We start from the raw sequence: 18516 nt of genomic DNA on the forward strand, positions 1-18516 counted from the left end.
ACCTGTCAGTCAATCAGTTGTCAACTTTTTACCCGTAGAGAAATGGCGCCAGATTTAAAAAAGTATATTCGCATTTGCACTCGCATTCGCGAATACTTAAAAATTTACATTTGTTACATCACTAGTACGGATACCCTTTTGGGCATTTTACTGTACATGATCTAAATGGATAACCGTCGTTCCAAAACCAGCATTTAATTTTGAATTTTTATCCCCAATTGATGTCTTTCATCGAACACGTGAATTAGGATTACAACGATTGCTTATTCAAAATTAATTACATTCATATGCTTATAAGAATATATTTGCATAAGATAATTGAATTCAATACATTTGGTAAAGTGCTTGTACTTGTTCTAAAAAGAAGCCAACGTTTTGTTGGCAATGAATCGGCAGGATTATACATATTTCATATAGTCAGCATAACCATACTCACATTATTGCAAAAATTCTACATCTAATTACCATGAGCAAAATACTTTATAATTTTTCCAATTTAGAATTCCATTTGATGCAGAAATATTGCAGACACGGTCAACTGCAAGTACTTTTCTGGAATATATCGAATAAGCATGACACAAACTGTTATACAGATTTCAAGATATATATTTTTTCTCTTTAACTAGCTCCATTCGTTTTGATTGTAAATGAATCTCTAGTGTGCAGCATTTTTACTTAAAAAAATACAAAAACATTTTAAATACAAGTGAATAACAATAGTTAGACGATAGCATAGAGGTTCTATTCAATTATTAAGACGGTTAAAACTTATTCTAAGCTAATTATAATGTTAGCTTGGAAATTATATTTGCAGTCCCTCGTGTGTTTCTCATAAAAAATCGTGAACACAACGATACGCAAGATATATTAAATTCATAGTTTACATAAAATCTTTCGCTATAGCGGATAATATGTTGCGCTTTAAGCTGACAGTAAGTAATATTCGAGACACGTTCACTACCCATCGATGTTGATTATCTCGGGCACATCGTGATTTATTTTACACTACCTACTTCTGTACAAATATGTAGACTGAATTTGTTAAGATAGAATCGTTGTAAATTTATTAACTACTATGGCAATAAGGACTCTATAAGGCATGGAAATTTTAGTGTAAATAATTTTTAAAAATATACAACATAGCGAGGTACATGAACCAGCTGTGCTGAACGTTTGCATACCTTACCACTGTATTTTAATTTTTCTGATGGAATAATGAAAATTATTCAGTAATTTTTCATACGATTTTCCTTTAAATTCAATTACTTCAAAAGATAACTTTTGATAGTTATAAATATAAAGGGGATAAACATTTTATCATTGCATTGAAAAGAATAAAATAAATGCTAGTTTAGATATAGGAATGATAATTTTTTCGTTTCCTATACACGTATTAATTGTATAAAGCAAATTATCAAGCACTGATGATCTGACTGTTGATCAATATTTACGACTTTATCATTATAGTTTGACTAAACAAAGATACATGCTTATTTTCTGTACAAATATTTCTTCTAATGAATTAACAATAAGTGGCTATGTAAGTTGATTCGAGGAATAATGATACTCAATAAAAAATGACTACCGAATCTCTAGTATGTAAAGTACTATAAAAAGTTTGATAATAAATTACCATCACGTCATTTTCAGGGCATGAAAGTTCGCACAACACGAATCACGTACTGTCTGCAAATTGGACATTCTGACAGCTGTTTTCCACAGTTGAGGCATGTTGCCATATGACCACATTCAAGCATTACACATTCGATGGGAGCATCCATGCATATTTTACATATGTCTTTGAATGGTAATTTTTCCAGGTCTGTAAATGAAAATTATTCAATTAAAATATCAATTTTATGTTATTTGCATGTTGAATAGTTTTGACTCACGATTGAGTTATTCTTATGGAAAACCTTATTTATGCATACTAAAAGATCACTTTTTAATATATGTATGTGCTTGTGTAGTATAAACTCTTGATATAATATATATCTTGATATTAAATTTTTTCGAGCTTTAATTAAGTACGGAAAACATATTTCACAGCCATATATGACGGAATTTTTGTTTCTTCACAAATGCCCTTTAGATTTAAGGATAAATCTGAGACTTTAAAGGTTTCCTTACCCTCTCTAGATTTGACATGGTGATGCCAGAGTCCTGAAGCTTTTTCCAATAATTCACCTCGCTCGATACAGCCTTTGTAATTAACTCTGTTCGTACTCAGCAAGTCTTTCAGTTGCTTTACATTCAAAGCTTCAAGTTCAGCTATGTCTGTTATATCAGATAACTTGACTGCACCTGTGTGCTGAAGTAAAAATTATAGATATATTATTCAAATATAAATATTCATGGTAAAAACTAATGAAACTTTGAGTGAACTCAATTTTGGTGATGTGGACAAAATAATTCATTGTCGAACAGAAACTAAGTAAAGTTAGGAAAGCGTTTAACTTACGCTATACAATTCCTTGACCATATCAGAGCGTTTCTCAAGATCAGCAGCAGCGTTTTCATCATGTTCAGTAATTAGAGGCTCTGGCCCACTGGCTTGACTATTTTCACTATCAGAGAGCTCCTCAATTTCAATGTTTGTAGGTGGCACACCGAAGGATGTTGGATTTTCTGTCTCTGGACAGCTAATAATTGGTGTTGCCTCCTCACTTGACGTCTGTGGATTCTGTCTAGTTTGGCTATCATTGCTATTAGATGGACTAGGCCTTGAATTTGGTACGGAATTGGAATGATTGAAGGAACTGTATTGAAGGAAAGAAAGAAAACAACAAATGATTAAATAGTGTTAAATATTGTTTGGTCAGTTCTGTCCTCTCTCCTGATAAGTTGATTGATAATTTTGTCATCGATACAGTATCAATGAATATTGAGTAGCTAATGTATTTCACTTTTGTGTTGGCTTACCTGCTTAAAGTAGGTTCGTTGTCTCTTTGAGTCTGACTTGGATATTCTTGGGGCCTATTCATCCTAGAATTAGTTGGTGCATTATTTGTAAAGCTTTGTGGCCTTGAAGTATTGCTGAGCAGGTCTGCCGCACCAATAGTTGAAGCGAACTCGCGAAAGATATGCATATACCGATTATCCTCAGGATTGGACTCTGTTCTCTGATTGCTTGAGGTGCTGTCGGTCGCGTTTGCATGCTGTATAATAAGATTAACTAAATCTTCTTTTTCTAAAAGCAAATGACAAAAAAACAGAGTGTGTGAACAAAGTTAATGCATTAGTTTTCACAAACATTAAAAACATTTTCCAAAGTCAATGAAGATAAATTCTCTCACCAACGCAGCCTCGAGTTGAAATTTTCTTGGCCATTAAATAGCGATGCAAATCTTTGGATCGCATTTCGAGTAAATTACTTCGTATCACAGGCCTTTGGGATAAAAGGCGACATTTCTCACAGTTTAATTTCCTATCCGCGGATCTTGTCATACAATTTGTGCAGTAGTAACGTAAGCAGTCAGTACATTGTTTCTGGAAATTGAATTAAATGAAAGTAAATGTAAAAGTCATCCTGGCTGACGTAAAATCCTCAACTTTCCATAAATTATTTAAACTATCTAAAGTGACACTTGTACTTTTATTATCATGCATAACTTCGACCCGTCGCTGATAATCATTCTTCACGTGATCTGAGAATTGAGAATACTTATTGCAGCAGGCGTATGCTCGTTATGGAGTAGATATAAAAGAAAAGAGGAAATCATGTTTCATTCGACAGATACCTACACAATAACAATTGCAGCTTCGGTAATATAAAAATTTAGTTGTCAGTTGAAGTTTCATGAGAAATTATGCAATAAGGAAGATGGCAATTGTTTAAATCGACGAATGATATTCTTCTGCACTCGGGTGTTCCCGGTATTGAAATTTATTACGTGAATACGGGATTATAGAAGGTTATGTTTAATCGATGTGACTATTTGATTGGAAGAGGATTAATTCATTATTACCGCAATATGTACTTACTTTTCTTTTGAATAAATTGAATTTTGTAGCACACCCTTCACAAGCCATTTTCCAGAAGATTCGCTTCATATAAAGTACGGAACATCTAATGTGAATTGTAATATTCTAGGTTACGATCAAAGTCCTAACTTTGATGATCGAATGCCCGTTATTTGCACGCATATAAAAGTTCCTCGCTTTCAATTCCGTGTAGTATGAGTATTCAACACAGGTCGTGAACATTTACCTTGTAAATAATTTCGACCGTGACATTTCTTTCTTCAATAAACTTACGATATACTGTATGTATGCATGTACATACATACCATATAATGTTTTTTTAATTTTGTAACGCTATTTTAACAGTCAATATCAAATACGATACGCCTATGTAACAATGTATGTACGTATGTATGCGTTACAGCTATCGCATGCGAATGTACCCATCGAGCATACATTGGTATTGTACATACATACATACATGCCTGCAACGAGGATAAATATTCGCTAAGAAAGTCATACGGTCTTATAATTCTTCGAAAACACGTTGCTATCGCAGCTGGGTGTGTATTGAGGCCTGATTATATCAATGAATGTACAGTGTATTCGAAAAATAGTTAAAACAAGATTTCTACAGATAGAACGATACGATTAAAAAGTTTTTTGTTTCTGACCAACAACTTATTTGGTTCGAAATTAAAAACTTCTTACAGTTGATTTATGGAGTACTTACATCTATTTGCTACTGAAATAAGCTACTAGAATTGATGAATTAATTAAAGTTTTAACGACAATAACCCAAATGGTTTTGCCAGATGGAACAAACTTTTGGATTTCCATATTATTTAAGATATGCGCCTTTCTACTAACAATTCGAATCACTCAGACGCGAAAAAGGGCTTCATCAACAGCCCTATCCTATACGTAATTTTGAGCAAAATATTTTCCAATATATTTTCCTTTGACGCAGAAATGAAGAAGTGGCGTGGATACTACGAAATCGCAATAGTAATTTGGTAGAATTTATGCTATTTCTTTATTTCTTTGTCAAATGAAAATGCATTTGAGTATTTTTGTTCAGAATTGCGTATAGAATAGGGCTATTAATTAAGCCCTTTTTCGCGTTTGAGATATTTAGAGATATATACGTAAACGTCGAAATTGACCAGGGCATCTCCCCAACAGTCAACTTAATAAAATATCTCAAAGGATGACAACTCTGGTTTCCAATTCTCGTCCAATAACTAAATTGTTTGACAGTTTTTTTTTTTTTTTTTTTTTTGTTCAGAATTGTAGGCCGACAATTATACCTATGTTATACACAAGCCATTTATGCATGTTTTAAATGTAGAAACAAACGTTCAATTCATGAGGGTAATGATGGTGATGGTTCCGGAATAAAACCGTAGGAGTATGACCACTGAAATGTGGATATGACAGTACCCACAAAGGCCATTGCAGTTTTGTTATTTTATAGTTCAATGGGTGGAAGGGGGCACCATGCCAACCATGCCAATCTTACGATCAGACGATTGGTGGAAGCTTTTGAGTGTTTCTATGACGTCATTGGTTTCCCGGTAACGTTCGACGAATCAAAAATGACCACATCCGAGTCCCCGCGCTGAAGCCAATCGAAATCCAACGTCATGTTGATACGTCTTCTCGTACATTCTACTTGCTGGACTGTTGCGCAATCTGTTGCAGGTAGTTGAATTTTTACATCAGCTTGTGAAAGTTTGGCGTAGGTCGTAGTTGTCTTCATAACATCGTGTAATGTGCGAACGACATTTACCGCCTGACATGACAAGAGTTCTGACGCGAAGGTGTGGCGAAGACTGCTGATAATACCGATTTGTTATTATTTTAAACCTTGCTCTCGTATCAATGGCAGAATATGAGCGTGTTGAAAAGTATCATCATTACCGTGCCTAAGAGTCTGTCAAAGACTCAGGGTTTTTCAACGCAAAAATTGAATTTTACGACGTCCCTGCTCACCGAGAATAACGCGAATAAAATTAACAATCGGAAAATGTCTACTACCGAGGATGACGCAACGTTAGACGGTTCCATTATCGAACAAGACATTTGTTTTCGTGGAAAGAAAAGACGTCTCGATCATCTCACGTGGGAAGAAAAAATTCAACGAAAGTAAGAAACCAATTTTATTACATTCTCATATCAAAGACTTACTTATTCATGTTGAGTATTCCGAACCCAATAAAACTCTCTCCGATTCCTTTCAATTCCTCTCGTAATCTGAAATTACTGAATTTGTTATTCGTTGAGTTTCATTAAGATTTATTATCGAATGGTAATCTTTACTTAAGAGATCCAATACCATTGAAACATTATACAGTGGTGGAAGTTATAGAGCGCATCGCCATATTTAATTATTAGGCCAGTTTGTTACCATATGTTTCATTGTAATTTAGTCGACGCAACGAAATAAACAATTAGTAGCTTGAAGAAATCGTCCATACATGGATATTTGCACAATTTACCTACAAAATTGATCTGTTTACTCTGTTTTCATTGTCACATTGATATTAACATCCACTGGCACTAGCATTAACAAAATGTTCATTGTTGCTTGTTCATTACAGAAAGTTGAAGAACAGAGTAGCAGCTCAAACGTCCCGCGATCGTAAGAGAGCGAAGCTTGACGAGCTTGAAGAAACAGTAAGAGTTCTCAGGAACAGAAACGAGGCCCTTGCCCAAGAGTGTTCGGCATTGAAGTCGCAGAATGAGGTGCTTACAGTTGAAAATACTTCACTGAGAAGAGACTTGGAGTCGAGAACGACAACAGGAGAACAGTGCTGTTCGAAGTGTCAGAGCAGTGTCAGTTGTGTTGCCCCCATGCAGGGATCTGCAGTATCCCCCCAATACCCTCTGCCGCAGGGTGGGGCAACCAAACTGGCACCAGTTCTGACCCTCACACAACCAGCCGCAACCCTGTGGAGGATTCTGACCCTCTACCTCCTCTCGAAGAATTGTTTGCAGACCTCCAAGGAGACGATTACATCGAGAAACTTGAAGAACTGGCCGAAAGCCTTCTGCGAGAGGTTACCGCCGAAGTGGAAGCAAATGCTAATCAATCAAGTGAACAAGTGAGTAGTCGGTTGATTGCTTCAATGCTATCAAATAATAATACGCATATAAGTTCAGGCAAATTTTTATTCATTGTCCGAGGTTTATCACTCTTGATATATAACGTGCACCAGTAATCAAAATTCTGCTAAACTATCAGTGCCTTGTTAATTATGGTGAAATCTCATGTAATTCTACATAGTTCCATCAATTGCTTATACATGCAACCTTATTCAAGATCTCTGAAAAATGAATGACTCTAATAGTTATTGTATATCTTAAAAATTCAATGTAAAATCCATCACAATTGCATACTGCTGAACGAAATTTAATTCGACTATCACACAATAATAATGATTTGGATTTGAAGAGAACAAATGTATTTCTTACGGAATCTTAAAAGACACATGAGATTCCATAAAAGTACTGACAATGAGATGAAATATAATCTTGATATACATGCAAAATGATATCAAAGTGATTATTCCTCGAGATTGTATTCTTATTTGATAACTCTCTTGCTTGAGGAATGTGAAAGCCTACCGGTGAATTTATATGTGTATACATTGAATATGTGTGTATGTATGCACCCTCAGTGGTTTCTCGACTAATTATACAAAATTCATTTTTCTTGAAGGTCAACCTTGCAAGAGATGCCCCCCAAGAATCTAGCGATACAGCAAGAGTGGTGGGGCAGGCATCAGAAAATGTGGAAGCCGATAGAACTGGTCGAAGCATAGATGAAGCCTCTTCCGCACCTGTTCAATATTCTGGCCCAAGCACAACTACTACATTTTGTACTCACACGAATGATGATACTGTCATTCCTACACATTTTGAAAATTACGTTAAAGTTAAGGAAGAGCCAAATATAAATGACATGGATACAGTCTATGGTACTTACGACGAATCAACCAATTGCATAACTATTATATATCCTGGAAATGACAAGGATGGTATTGAAATTCAAGAAAGCGTCCAAGAAGTAACGTCAGAAGTTATACACCCTGAAAAAGATTCAACGTATTCTAAGCCCAGCCATTCGTTTAGTAGTAATTTATCGCCTCCTTACATGTCTGCAGATTCTATGTCTCCAGCAAGTGTTCACTCTGACGACATAGACATGGGCGAATCCTTCAATAAATTAGATCCAAATTTATCAGACGGGGGATATGAGTCCCACGGATCTCCAAATACAGAAACAATTAATTCTAATACTACAGCAGCCCTCACAGACCTCTGGCACGAAAGCTTTTCTGAATTATTCCCAAGTTTAGCATGATATCGTGTACTGCAGGCTGCGAGGCACTGAAGTACTTACTGCATCTGACTCATATCTGTGATATAAAATAATTTAATTTGTAGCGCAATTGGGACGAATTATCTCAACTGTGTAGATACTCTCTCATTATGGCATTTCTAGTTTTTTTAACATCAATTTTAGTATTATATTGTACACATTTATTGTACATCACACAATTGTGTTGCGTGTAAATGACTCAATATTTATTATCTTTTGCATATTTGTATGCGGTCTGTTTAAAAAAGTACCTAGATGTTTAAACCATGTCATTTTTATTAATAGCACTTCACGGTATCTTATTATTATTATTATGTAAATTAAATGTTTATTAACTAATTTTCATTACTTGTAACTTGTCAACTTTGCGTGTTATGTAAAATGCAATATGTTGAGCAAAGGTGCGCAGAATAAATGCTGATCACGGTCATCTATTTTTTTTTGTTATTTAATCTCGTACTATATCAATAGATATCTAATAATGTTACTCAACAGGGCGGGTAAAATTCGGATAATGATCATCTCGCTGTAGAAATCGTTGAAGACGTAACAATTTATTACCACACGATTTATATGGAAGAATTGGAGTATTGGTGCTAACTTTAACAAGTACGGAAAAATGATTCTTCGTAATTGGGTTGCAGGTATAAAAAGGAAGGTGAATTATAGTCAAAGTAACAAACGTACTTTAGTGTATGTTATTCCTGAATTTTACGTTACGATTTGAACTACTCAAAATGAATCTAGTATTCAATTTCTTAATAATAATCTATTTATTTCATCCTTTATCCTAATCTGGATTAGTCAACAAGTTAATGCGATCTCGCAATACTCAATAGTCCACAATATTTTCAAACGAAGTTAATCAGAAAGATTTAATATCTTTATATGCAGGTATACGCTTTTAGCTATAAAAAATAAAGCAAATCAATAAAGATAGAAATAATAATAATTAGTAATAGACCCAAGAAAAGAATTAGAATGCTAATTAAACCGTTCATAAACTGTTATTAACTGTACATAAATTGACGTAAATATATATACATATATGCCTACAACAATAATTCATAGTCGTATATGTAATAAAAACTTTGAAAAGAAGAGGTTCCGCTGTTATATAATATTAGTAGAAGGCATTATAATTTACACGTCCTACTGCAGTGGTTGGAAAGGAAAACATGCAGCGCTCTAAATTCAAATATTTTCAGTGACGTGATTAGTAGCATCATAATAATAATATATCAGTTAGTTATTACTATACCCAGCGAGAGTTATAATAACGTAATACCTCTATTTGTATTAAAATGTTTCACAATTATTACAATTAACTACTGCAGGAGTTGCCAAATACAAAAACTGTATACCAAATGGTAAAATTATTCTGAAGGTGAGCCTCGCCTCGTGGTTACATATAGCTAAATGTTTGAATAAAATTCTGTTATCTTTGTATGTAATACATACTCATTCAACTGTATGGCAAATATAGAATATTACGATAGTACGTATATCAAAGATAAAAGATAACTCCTTTTTTTTCTTTCTGTGTGGGATAGTCTATCCTGTAAAAGGACATAATGTATGCATGCGTACATGTTATGGATGTATACATTTTGTATATTGATTAAATTACTTTTATCCGAACAACTTGTCAAAGCAGCCATGGCAGTATGGTTTGTCATTTTGTTCTTTGAAGGTTCCTTTATTCAATTGCTTCAGGCAAAACGCACACACAAAGTGTTCAGGATGGAATTTTCGGAACATTGCAGTTATGCAGCGACCTGGAATTGATAATAGAACAAAAGAAATTAGAACCTTTTCAGAGTAGTATAGGAGTTGATATGAGAATAGGGAAAGACCTACCAGTAATGGGCTTATGGCACCCAGCGCATAGGGATCCTCGTTTTGCGTGATAGTGAGTTTCGCAGTAAGGTAATCCTTCGTGATCGAAAAATGATCCGCCATGAAACGGTTGTCTACAATCCTGTAACAGAACAACGAATTATTTATAATCGATGTTCATTTTGCCATTTTGCTAATTACTGCGATCGAATAACTGTGGATTGGGGTCACTGGACTTATTCCAAAACACCGCTATTTGCTAGTCGAAACTAACGAAGGCTCAGATAGAGACGACAGTTCAATCTACATGCAGGTGTCTCGTGTTTATTATAAAGCACCACTTCTGTAATTATTTTATTTAGAGTAAAATGTTGGCTGAATGGTGCACTTTGCTAAACTCCAAACTAAAATGCACACACAGATCGAAATAAAAGCAGTTTTTTCAGGATATAGACTGCATCAATGACTCAGAATCTTTGAAATTTTTAAGAATTCTCGAAAATAAAACCTCATGAAAAACCATTAAAGATGCATAAAAACATCTTTTTTTTTATCCATTTCAAAACACAAAATCAATTTTCAGTGTTTCAGTTTCAATATTTGTTTCAACTTCTTCTAAAACTATCAAATCAGATATGAAAAAATTACATTTGAGTGATACTGTTAGTTTGGTTTAAAAAGGTATAATACTTGAAACAAATTCCAATACAAATAATTAGAACTGCGTTTGCTTTAAATGTACTATGCTATGAGAGGCAACTTTCGAAATTTTCTGACGTTTAACTCTTTATAATACTTCGAAAACCCTGAAAACTAATGTTGTAAAATTGCACTGTCGAGAAATTACTGTCATATTCATTGATGCGCCAAAAATGCATCTATCAAAGAAATAAAAAAAAAACAATTGAAAAAGTATGTGTGAATGCTTGTTAAGATATAAACTGATGATTTGGAATGATGGAAAAGGAAACGTCAAGTGTATGAAATCTTGTACTCTATTAAGCGCATCTCTTTCGGCATGGACATTGTACTCAAGAGTTCGTGTAATAAAAATAAATTCTCTTGTTTTCCTGAAGCCAAGAAAGTATGTAAGAGACGCGCGAAGACGTGACAAAACATAAAAATAGTATGTTCACATTATGAAATACAAACAATTTCCAGACTCATGAATGTATATCCAAGCATTCTAAATATAGCGACAACTCAATATGCTTGGCCAGAGACCAAGAACTATTGGCAGCAAACTACCCAAAGTGTCTTCGCTCTTCAGCCTGTATTTTATTCAATCAATTATCTCCAACAAGTCGACACAGTCATCTCTGAGCAGGTGCATGCATATGGATAATTTGACCACAGAATCCTTGTAGTTACATGAATTTTGGTCTAATCGTATAAAATACTACAACGTGGTGCTGCTTATGCAAGATTGACCTGGGCATATTCGACATTGCATTGCTACTTTGCATTTGCAGCGTCACCGTCGATTTCGGTGTTCGACCTATCAAAACAATCCTAATAAGGATTTTCTGTATCCATTTTTTCCTCCAAAATTCGAAATCGAACCTTTCGACCTTTTGCAACACATGACACACTCAAGCTTATGATTAGGTCATATACAGAAATGGACTCTAATGAATTTGGAATTGGAATGAACTCGTGTCGGCGATAAATGACACGAGACGTAACGAGAGTCCACTTGGCTGCTCTGACCTCTAGTGTAGTGTGTGCTTGTTTGTTTGTTTTTTTTTTTTTATTTTCATTTTTTATTATGTTTGTTTTAACATTTTTTACGTTTATTCATAGTTTTCTTTTATACAGTACAAACAATCTCATAATGACAATTATTTACCATATAGGATAATTTAAGAGAATGCAGCAAATGAACGTATTATGCAGATTTTTTTCTCAATTACTCAATGCATCAGAGTATCGTTAGTGATTTTGCCTTATTTGTAAGAGTATCCTAAGCTTGAGTTGTGTGCGTGTGTTGTGATCAGTGACTAGACCAAAGCGGAGGGTGCAACGATGCTGCAGATTGAATCGTAACCAAACGAAGGTCATCACCTATTTTGGCTGTTCGGGGTTTCAGGGGGACTCCGCATTAGTGGAGTCAAGGGCATATGGGGCCATGGGGGGTGGGCATTGCATATCATTTAATGGGTGATGACCAGCGTTAAGGAAAAAGAGCAAATCTGCGCTAGACTTATGCCTCTTCTTCCTCTTCTTCTTCCTCATCTTCATCTACTCCAACACACTTTGGGCATACTGGCTTTCCTTCCATCGCATAGAAGGATTTACCAGAAACTGGTTTCTTGCAGTCCTGTAATAATCAATTATACATAACGACGGAACAAACTCGTTCCCAAAATACCACGTGATCTTGTACCTGGAATTATGAAAATAATTGCGAGGATAAAAGTTTTTCAGTGAGATCAAACCTACCCTGCAGACAAAGCAGTCTGGATGCCATTGGCTGTTGAGAGCTGAGATATAATTTTCCATTATCGCACGATTGCATCCACCGCATTTGGGTGCAAACATGTCAAAGTAATCTTCGCGGCAATAAGGTTTACCATCGCGTTCATGGAAACCATCTTCTCCAAACTGTTTGCCACACTGAGCGCAGAAAAAGTGCTCTGTGTGCCACGTTTTTTCCAAGGCAGTTACGCATTTCTAGATGGGAGAAATTAAGAAATTACCGTTTGCACTGAACGTGTTTAGAAATTTGGTCTGCTATAAGACGAGATCTTACATCGAGAATTGGGCCGTTACAGTAAGCACATCGAGGGGAGAATAAGTTGTGATAATCCGGTTCGCAGTAGGGGTGACCATCTCTCTCGAAAAAGTTACGAGTGCCCAACTCCTGATTGCAGTGGGTGCAAGTAAAGTGCTCCGGATGCCACGTCTTTCCCAGAGCAGTGATCACCTGCGCGCCAATACAAAAAAATATGATAACTTCCGTATTTTTCCCCAAGTTTAAATGTGTTTAAAATTAAGGCAGGCATCTCCACCTGTCCAACTATGGGCTTTTCGCACGCGTTGCAGCATCCCTTCTGAGTTGTATTTACTCCTTGACGACTCATGTCTGCCTGAAGGTTTCCTAGCATAGAATCTAACTGATTCTGTTTTATTTGAGTTGCAGCTTGGGCGTTATGACTCTCCCCGTGCTGCGGTTGGTAATGATGAGTAGTATGAGTCTCCGAAATATGGATCCTGGTCAGCGGTCCTTCTGCTGGCTGCGGACTCGGTGAGCTCTTGGTAGCTTTATTTGGTTTGGCGTACGGGGAGTCAGTCACCGTCTGATGTTGGTGAGTGCTACCATTAATCTGTAAGAATGAAGAGAACAATGTTTATCAGCCGTTTATTTCGAGCCACAAAAAATATCCACACGAAAGAAAATGGTGAGTAACGGTGTTAACCGAATATAGAGCAGAATGTATCTGGAAACTAGGCTGTTATGTGGGTGGTGGTTATTAATAGATATATGAGTCTTGTTAATGAGGTCAACTCTTCTTGCAGTATTCCAAGATTGTTTATCGGTGAACGTAGGGAATGTCAAACGATGCAATTAGTCTGATAACGTTGAAGCCAAAAGATATGTATTGGTGTGATTAGGTAAATTCGTAACGAAAGAAAAGTGTCAGAGACCCGCAGGAGATGTCGACCGGTGCGGACGAGCTTGCAGACTGGCAGAAAGCTTCGAGGAGATCGGTGGTTGACTACGACCCCCTCCCTCAATATTTTCCCCCACGCATTTGCCGAAAGGACAAGGAGATCAGAATAAGATGGGCAAACGGAGGGAAGAGAGGAGTGCAGACACTGAGCAACAGGGCTGCTTGGTGGATGGCGGAACGAAAGTTATTTCGGTAACCTGGGGAGCCAAGAATGGGCAGAGGCAACCTCCAAAACACAGGTTTCTGGTACCGCAGGGAATAGGCTTCACTGTCACTGCCGTGTTCCAGCAACACTCGGGAGAGAGGCTCTATGATAACACCACATGTGACGCGACGTTTTTACGTATTTTGTGCCAAGTTCAACTGTATGCCACAGTGAATCTTTAAGCATTTAAATTTATTTTTACTCTTTTTATCATTTTACTTTTTTTTAATATCGGATGCAAAATAAAATCACAACACAACTGTGATCAATTGTTCCAGAAACTAAACGGATTTCAAGGATCTCATGTAATTCAGCAGATCTTGACAAGGTTTCGTTGAGTTTCATCGAATTTCATTCGAGATTAGAAAGCGCTGTATTTTCATCAAGTCACAACGATGTTTCAAAGCAAAAGAGTTTGTCAGTGAAGCTGCAATATGCTACATACTAGTGTCAGTTATTTTAGTTCGTTTAGGTGATACATGCATATTGTAAAAGATTTCTTCATGGTTAATGGGAATTCTTAGACTTTGTAATGCTTCAAAGGAGTGATGAAGATTGCATTTAACTTTGTCGAATATCAAGGTTCGACGGATTTTATTGGTTGCTGTGAATGATAATTATAGATTTCTACTTGCTTTAAACTCAGAAAGTGAGGCCATGAGGTCATCCAGTTCCTTGGTGGCATTACTGGCTGCGTGTCCGTTTGCTAAACTTGGATTAGTTTCAGTCCTAGTCACCAAGGATTCTCGTTGATTTTGGGCATATCCTTCGTAAACAGGTTGTATCTCAGTTGATGTCTCTTGGATGGTAACAGTCACTTTTCCATCTTGCGGATAGTCGCTGTAGCAATTAATTAATTTTTGTACTTGCGAATTAGCCAATTGCATTATTCAAGTTGGATGAGAAAATCATTACTGTAAATTGAATAATCATTTTACAATTCATATCATAATTTTGACATCAAATAGTGTTCGAAGCATCATTCAATCGAGTTACGCTTTGAAAACTATACACAAATAATTAGTTTAGGCATGGTAATTAATAACTTGAGACTGTTAGGTTTTAGACTGTAGAAACATTGCAAGTAAAATTCACCAGACATAGTTGTTGGTCATAAATTTAAGAGCATACCCAGCAGGAACTGCAGTGCTTAGTTCTTCGAGAAGAGAATCCACTGTAGGTCGAGTCGTTGACAGGCTACTGGGTGAGCGTAACATTGGACTATTAGCACCTCCATTTAGTCGCCCAGTCGATCCTATGCTGTCTGAAATTATACAATGGAGATGGTGACATTCTCTAAATACCGATAGATTGTCGTTGTTAGAATAGTGATTTGAACTGTCACCGAGTCGTTGAACCTGTGCAATTAATTATTTGCTCATTAACTGAGTCAGGATTTCCTCGAGATATATATGAATGTTTAGCAAAGAGTAGATGTGAAGTTCTGCAGTGTTTAGACAGGGCACAATATTAGCTTCCTCAGTTTATTGTTAGTAAATTTTCTAATTTGGCATACGTTGATGCCAATCCTGGGAAGAACAGTCTTATACTCCAAGGTCGACAGCGAATGACGTTGAAGCTACTTTAGAATAAATTCGACGCGGATAATAATGGCCCCAAAAATAGAGACGAGAGAAGTCACCTGTCACCACCGGATAACAGTTTATTTTATACATCTGACGCTAATTAGCATATGCATAATATCATTCTCACAATTTCAACTTTGCTATCAATTCCTAATCAGGAATAAATTCCATTTCATTATTTGTATAGTAAAGAAATTTCTTTCAAAAAGCTCTGAAGTGATTTTTACTAAAGAAGTTCAAATCAATTTTTCTGATTTCTTCTATAATTCGTCTTTTTTTTTTTTGGGGATCTTTACACACTTTTGTTCGTCTGATATTCTGTATTTTGCATTGTTCTGTAAATCTGTAGCAAAATATAACGAACTTATTCGTAAATTTATCAACTTTAAGTTTATACCTCCATTGAAACAGTGTGATAAACAGAAAAGCATATTTGAACTAAAACTAAGTTACCTCATTTATTATGTGATTCAACTACGACTCACTTGATTCAAATAAAGTTCAATTGAGAATGTTGAAAAATGGAATATTATCATACTCAAATAATTTGACTCAACAAAAAGTAGACTTTTTAAAAACTAAATAATTTGACAAAAAAATTTGTACGCAGAGATTTTTTCTCAGCATTAATTCTAATCTCAGATTGCTTCTGAAAAGATATCGCGAAGCGATGCATAAAAACATTTCACCAGAGTCCATTGATGTTGAAATTCTGTTCCAACGTTGGTGCACAGGTAAATTGTTATTGGAACTTGAAAATGATTTAGAGTTGGCAAAGGAAATTACAGACGGGGTGTAAGCGCAAATTATATGCGCATCATACCTCTTTCTTGAAGATGCGCATTGTAGTGTGCATTGCTGAGATCCTGAAGCAACGTATCCAGCTCTGAGAGATTATTGTTCAGAGATGGCATCTTTCCACCGGGTGCGGTCTGGGAATGAGGAACATTGCCAGATCTGGTTATCGATTCCTCGATCGCTTCGCGATTTTGGTAAGTAGGCTAAAACATAATTATATTTACATAATTAAGAATGATTTGCAAAAAAGTTGTCATCAGTAAGGAAAGTAAGAAAGTAAAAAAGTAAAAAAAAATTGATTAACCAACGTTTTACACATTTCCCTCTTCTTTTCTGCCAAAGATGATATTGAGATATTAGCAAAAGTACTACACAGGTATTGTTTCAACGACTTGCGGTAGTTTTGAAGAAAAGACGTTGGACCATGATTATGTAAGCACTTCAAGTGCAGCTTGCAGAAATGAACGCATAAGAATAAAGTTGAAATATAAAATAAGGAAAATATTTGCAATTACGGAAACGTTTGTGTATTTTAGACTAAAGAACCAACGAATATACTTCGGGATATGCCAACGTAGGTAAATATTTTTTATAGACTTAAAAGTAGAGTTATGGAAGTTCTCTTTCAACCACGAAATAAATTCCGATGATTTTTACCTAGCTGCAAGTTTTAAATGATATTCAAAAATGGCGGGCAAGATATGAATTGGTTCAGGTTCAAAATAACATCAAACTTGTAAAGGAATTTTTATAATATGAATAATAATTATTATTTTTTATATGACCATCAATATTTTTCTGCGAATCCAGATCCTGGTCCATATATCATCATACAGAATGAATCTTACCCCTAAGTTTCTATCATATTGAAGTTAGTAACTTTAGCGTAACGAATCATGCTCAGGAAAAACCGTTATTTCGCCATTTTGGGATTGTCTGAAATTCAATAAACCGCAATAAAACAAAACACACTCATATTTCGAAACCTTAGTTCCTTCAACATCATTTTAAAATTTGATAAAACAGTGATTTTTTCCCCGATGTTTCCTTACGATACTGTTACTAACTTCAATCTCGTAAGTCTCTCGTTGTAACGACATCACGTAAGTTATATTTTCATCATATTCAAGTTAGTAACGTTATCGTAACGAATCATGCTCAGGAAAAACGGGAAAAACCGTTATTTCGCCATTTTGGAATTGTCTGAAATTCAATAAACCGCAATAAAACAAAACACACTCATATTTCGAAACCTTAGTTGCTTCAAAATCATTTTAAAATTTAATAAAATAGTGATTTTTTCCCCGATGTTTCCTTACGATACTGTTACTAACTTCAATCTCGTAAGTCTCTCGTTGTAACGACATCACGTAAGTTATATTTTCATCATATTCAAGTTAGTGACGTTATCGTAACGAATCATGCTCAGGAAAAACGGGAAAAACCGTTATTTCGCCATTTTGGAATTGTCTGAAATTCAATAAACCGCAATGAAACAAAACACACTCATATTTCGAAACCTTAGTTCCTTCAACATCATTTTAAAATTTGATAAAACAGTGATTTTTTCCCCGATGTTTCCTTACGATAATGTTACTAACTTCAATCTCGTAAGTCTCTCGTTGTAACGACATCACGTAAGTTATATTTTCATCATATTCAAGTTAGTGACGTTATCGTAACGAATCATGCTCAGGAAAAACGGGAAAAACCGTTATTTCGCCATTTTGGAATTGTCTGAAATTCAATAAACCGCAATAAAACAAAACACACTCATATTTCGAAACCTTAGTTCCTTCAAAATCATTTTAAAATTTAATAAAATAGTGATTTTTTCCCCGAAGTTTCCTTACGATACTGTTACTAACTTCAATCTCGTAAGTCTCTCGTTGTAACGACATCACGTAAGTTATATTTTCATCATATTCAAGTTAGTGACGTTATCGTAACGAATCATGCTCAGGAAAAACGGGAAAAACCGTTATTTCGCCATTTTGGAATTGTCTGAAATTCAATAAACCGCAATGAAACAAAACACACTAATATTTCGAAACCTTAGTTCCT

At 35.5% G+C, this 18516-nt stretch overlaps 3 protein-coding genes across 10 annotated transcripts in view; 1 reads left to right on the top strand and 2 right to left on the bottom strand.

Moving 5' to 3' along the window:
* Window positions 1–286: 286 nt before the first annotated feature.
* LOC124410349 (E3 ubiquitin-protein ligase rififylin) lies at window positions 287–4425 on the bottom strand. Of its 3 annotated transcripts, none has more exons than XM_046888634.1 (7): window positions 3985–4424; window positions 3297–3489; window positions 2923–3190; window positions 2462–2759; window positions 2131–2311; window positions 1634–1822; window positions 287–552 (listed from the first exon to the last, which is right to left on the bottom strand). In XM_046888634.1, the coding sequence occupies exons 1-6, from the start codon at window positions 4051–4053 to the stop codon at window positions 1647–1649; spliced, it is 1185 nt and encodes a 394-aa protein (XP_046744590.1). In that variant the 5' UTR covers window positions 4054–4424; the 3' UTR covers window positions 287–552; window positions 1634–1646. The 3 variants fall into 3 exon arrangements, with proteins under 3 accessions (XP_046744590.1, XP_046744592.1, XP_046744591.1); XM_046888636.1 differs by lacking the exon at window positions 287–552 and having other exon boundaries at window positions 1307–1822; window positions 2923–2985; window positions 3094–3190; window positions 3985–4425; XM_046888635.1 differs by lacking the exon at window positions 287–552 and having other exon boundaries at window positions 1307–1822; window positions 3985–4069; window positions 4162–4424.
* Window positions 4426–5624: 1199 nt separating this feature from the next.
* Window positions 5625–8781, top strand: LOC124410642. Its single transcript, XM_046889160.1, is given in 4 exon segments — window positions 5625–6111; window positions 6567–6726; window positions 6729–7070; window positions 7688–8781. Coding segments are annotated over 4 exon segments (1266 nt in total). The 5' UTR covers window positions 5625–5992; the 3' UTR covers window positions 8333–8781.
* A 198-nt stretch (window positions 8782–8979) lies between these two features.
* Window positions 8980–18516, bottom strand: part of LOC124410641 (leupaxin) — a 46133-nt gene continuing 36596 nt past the window's right edge. For 5 of the 6 annotated variants that reach the window (XM_046889157.1, XM_046889154.1, XM_046889158.1 and 2 more), the window contains exons 3-10: window positions 16478–16655; window positions 15200–15332; window positions 14704–14908; window positions 13201–13515; window positions 12942–13115; window positions 12632–12862; window positions 10211–10331; window positions 8980–10128 (exon numbers count right to left, since the gene is read on the bottom strand). In XM_046889157.1, the coding sequence (XP_046745113.1) occupies window positions 9983–10128; window positions 10211–10331; window positions 12632–12862; window positions 12942–13115; window positions 13201–13515; window positions 14704–14908; window positions 15200–15332; window positions 16478–16655 (1503 nt within the window). In that variant the 3' untranslated portion in view covers window positions 8980–9982. Of the gene's footprint in view, window positions 10129–10210; window positions 10332–11746; window positions 12510–12631; window positions 12863–12941; window positions 13116–13200; window positions 13516–14703; window positions 14909–15199; window positions 15333–16477; window positions 16656–18516 lie in introns of those variants that run through there. The other variant, XM_046889159.1, reaches the window with a different exon arrangement.

The sequence above is a fragment of the Diprion similis genome, chromosome 9, assembly GCF_021155765.1.
Source record: "Diprion similis isolate iyDipSimi1 chromosome 9, iyDipSimi1.1, whole genome shotgun sequence".
NCBI classification, from domain to species: domain Eukaryota; kingdom Metazoa; phylum Arthropoda; class Insecta; order Hymenoptera; family Diprionidae; genus Diprion; species Diprion similis.

Bases quoted from the DNA above. Each gene is read 5' to 3' on its own strand.
- LOC124410349 (XM_046888634.1), bottom strand. From the start codon at position 4,053: ATGAAGCGAATCTTCTGGAAAATGGCTTGTGAAGGGTGTGCTACAAAA. The intron at 3,490-3,984 runs GTAAGTACATAT...TTCAATTTCCAG, and splicing joins TCAATTTATTCAAAAGAAAA to AAACAATGTACTGACTGCTT. The intron at 2,312-2,461 runs GTAAGTTAAACG...TTTTTACTTCAG, and splicing joins TGGTCAAGGAATTGTATAGC to CACACAGGTGCAGTCAAGTT.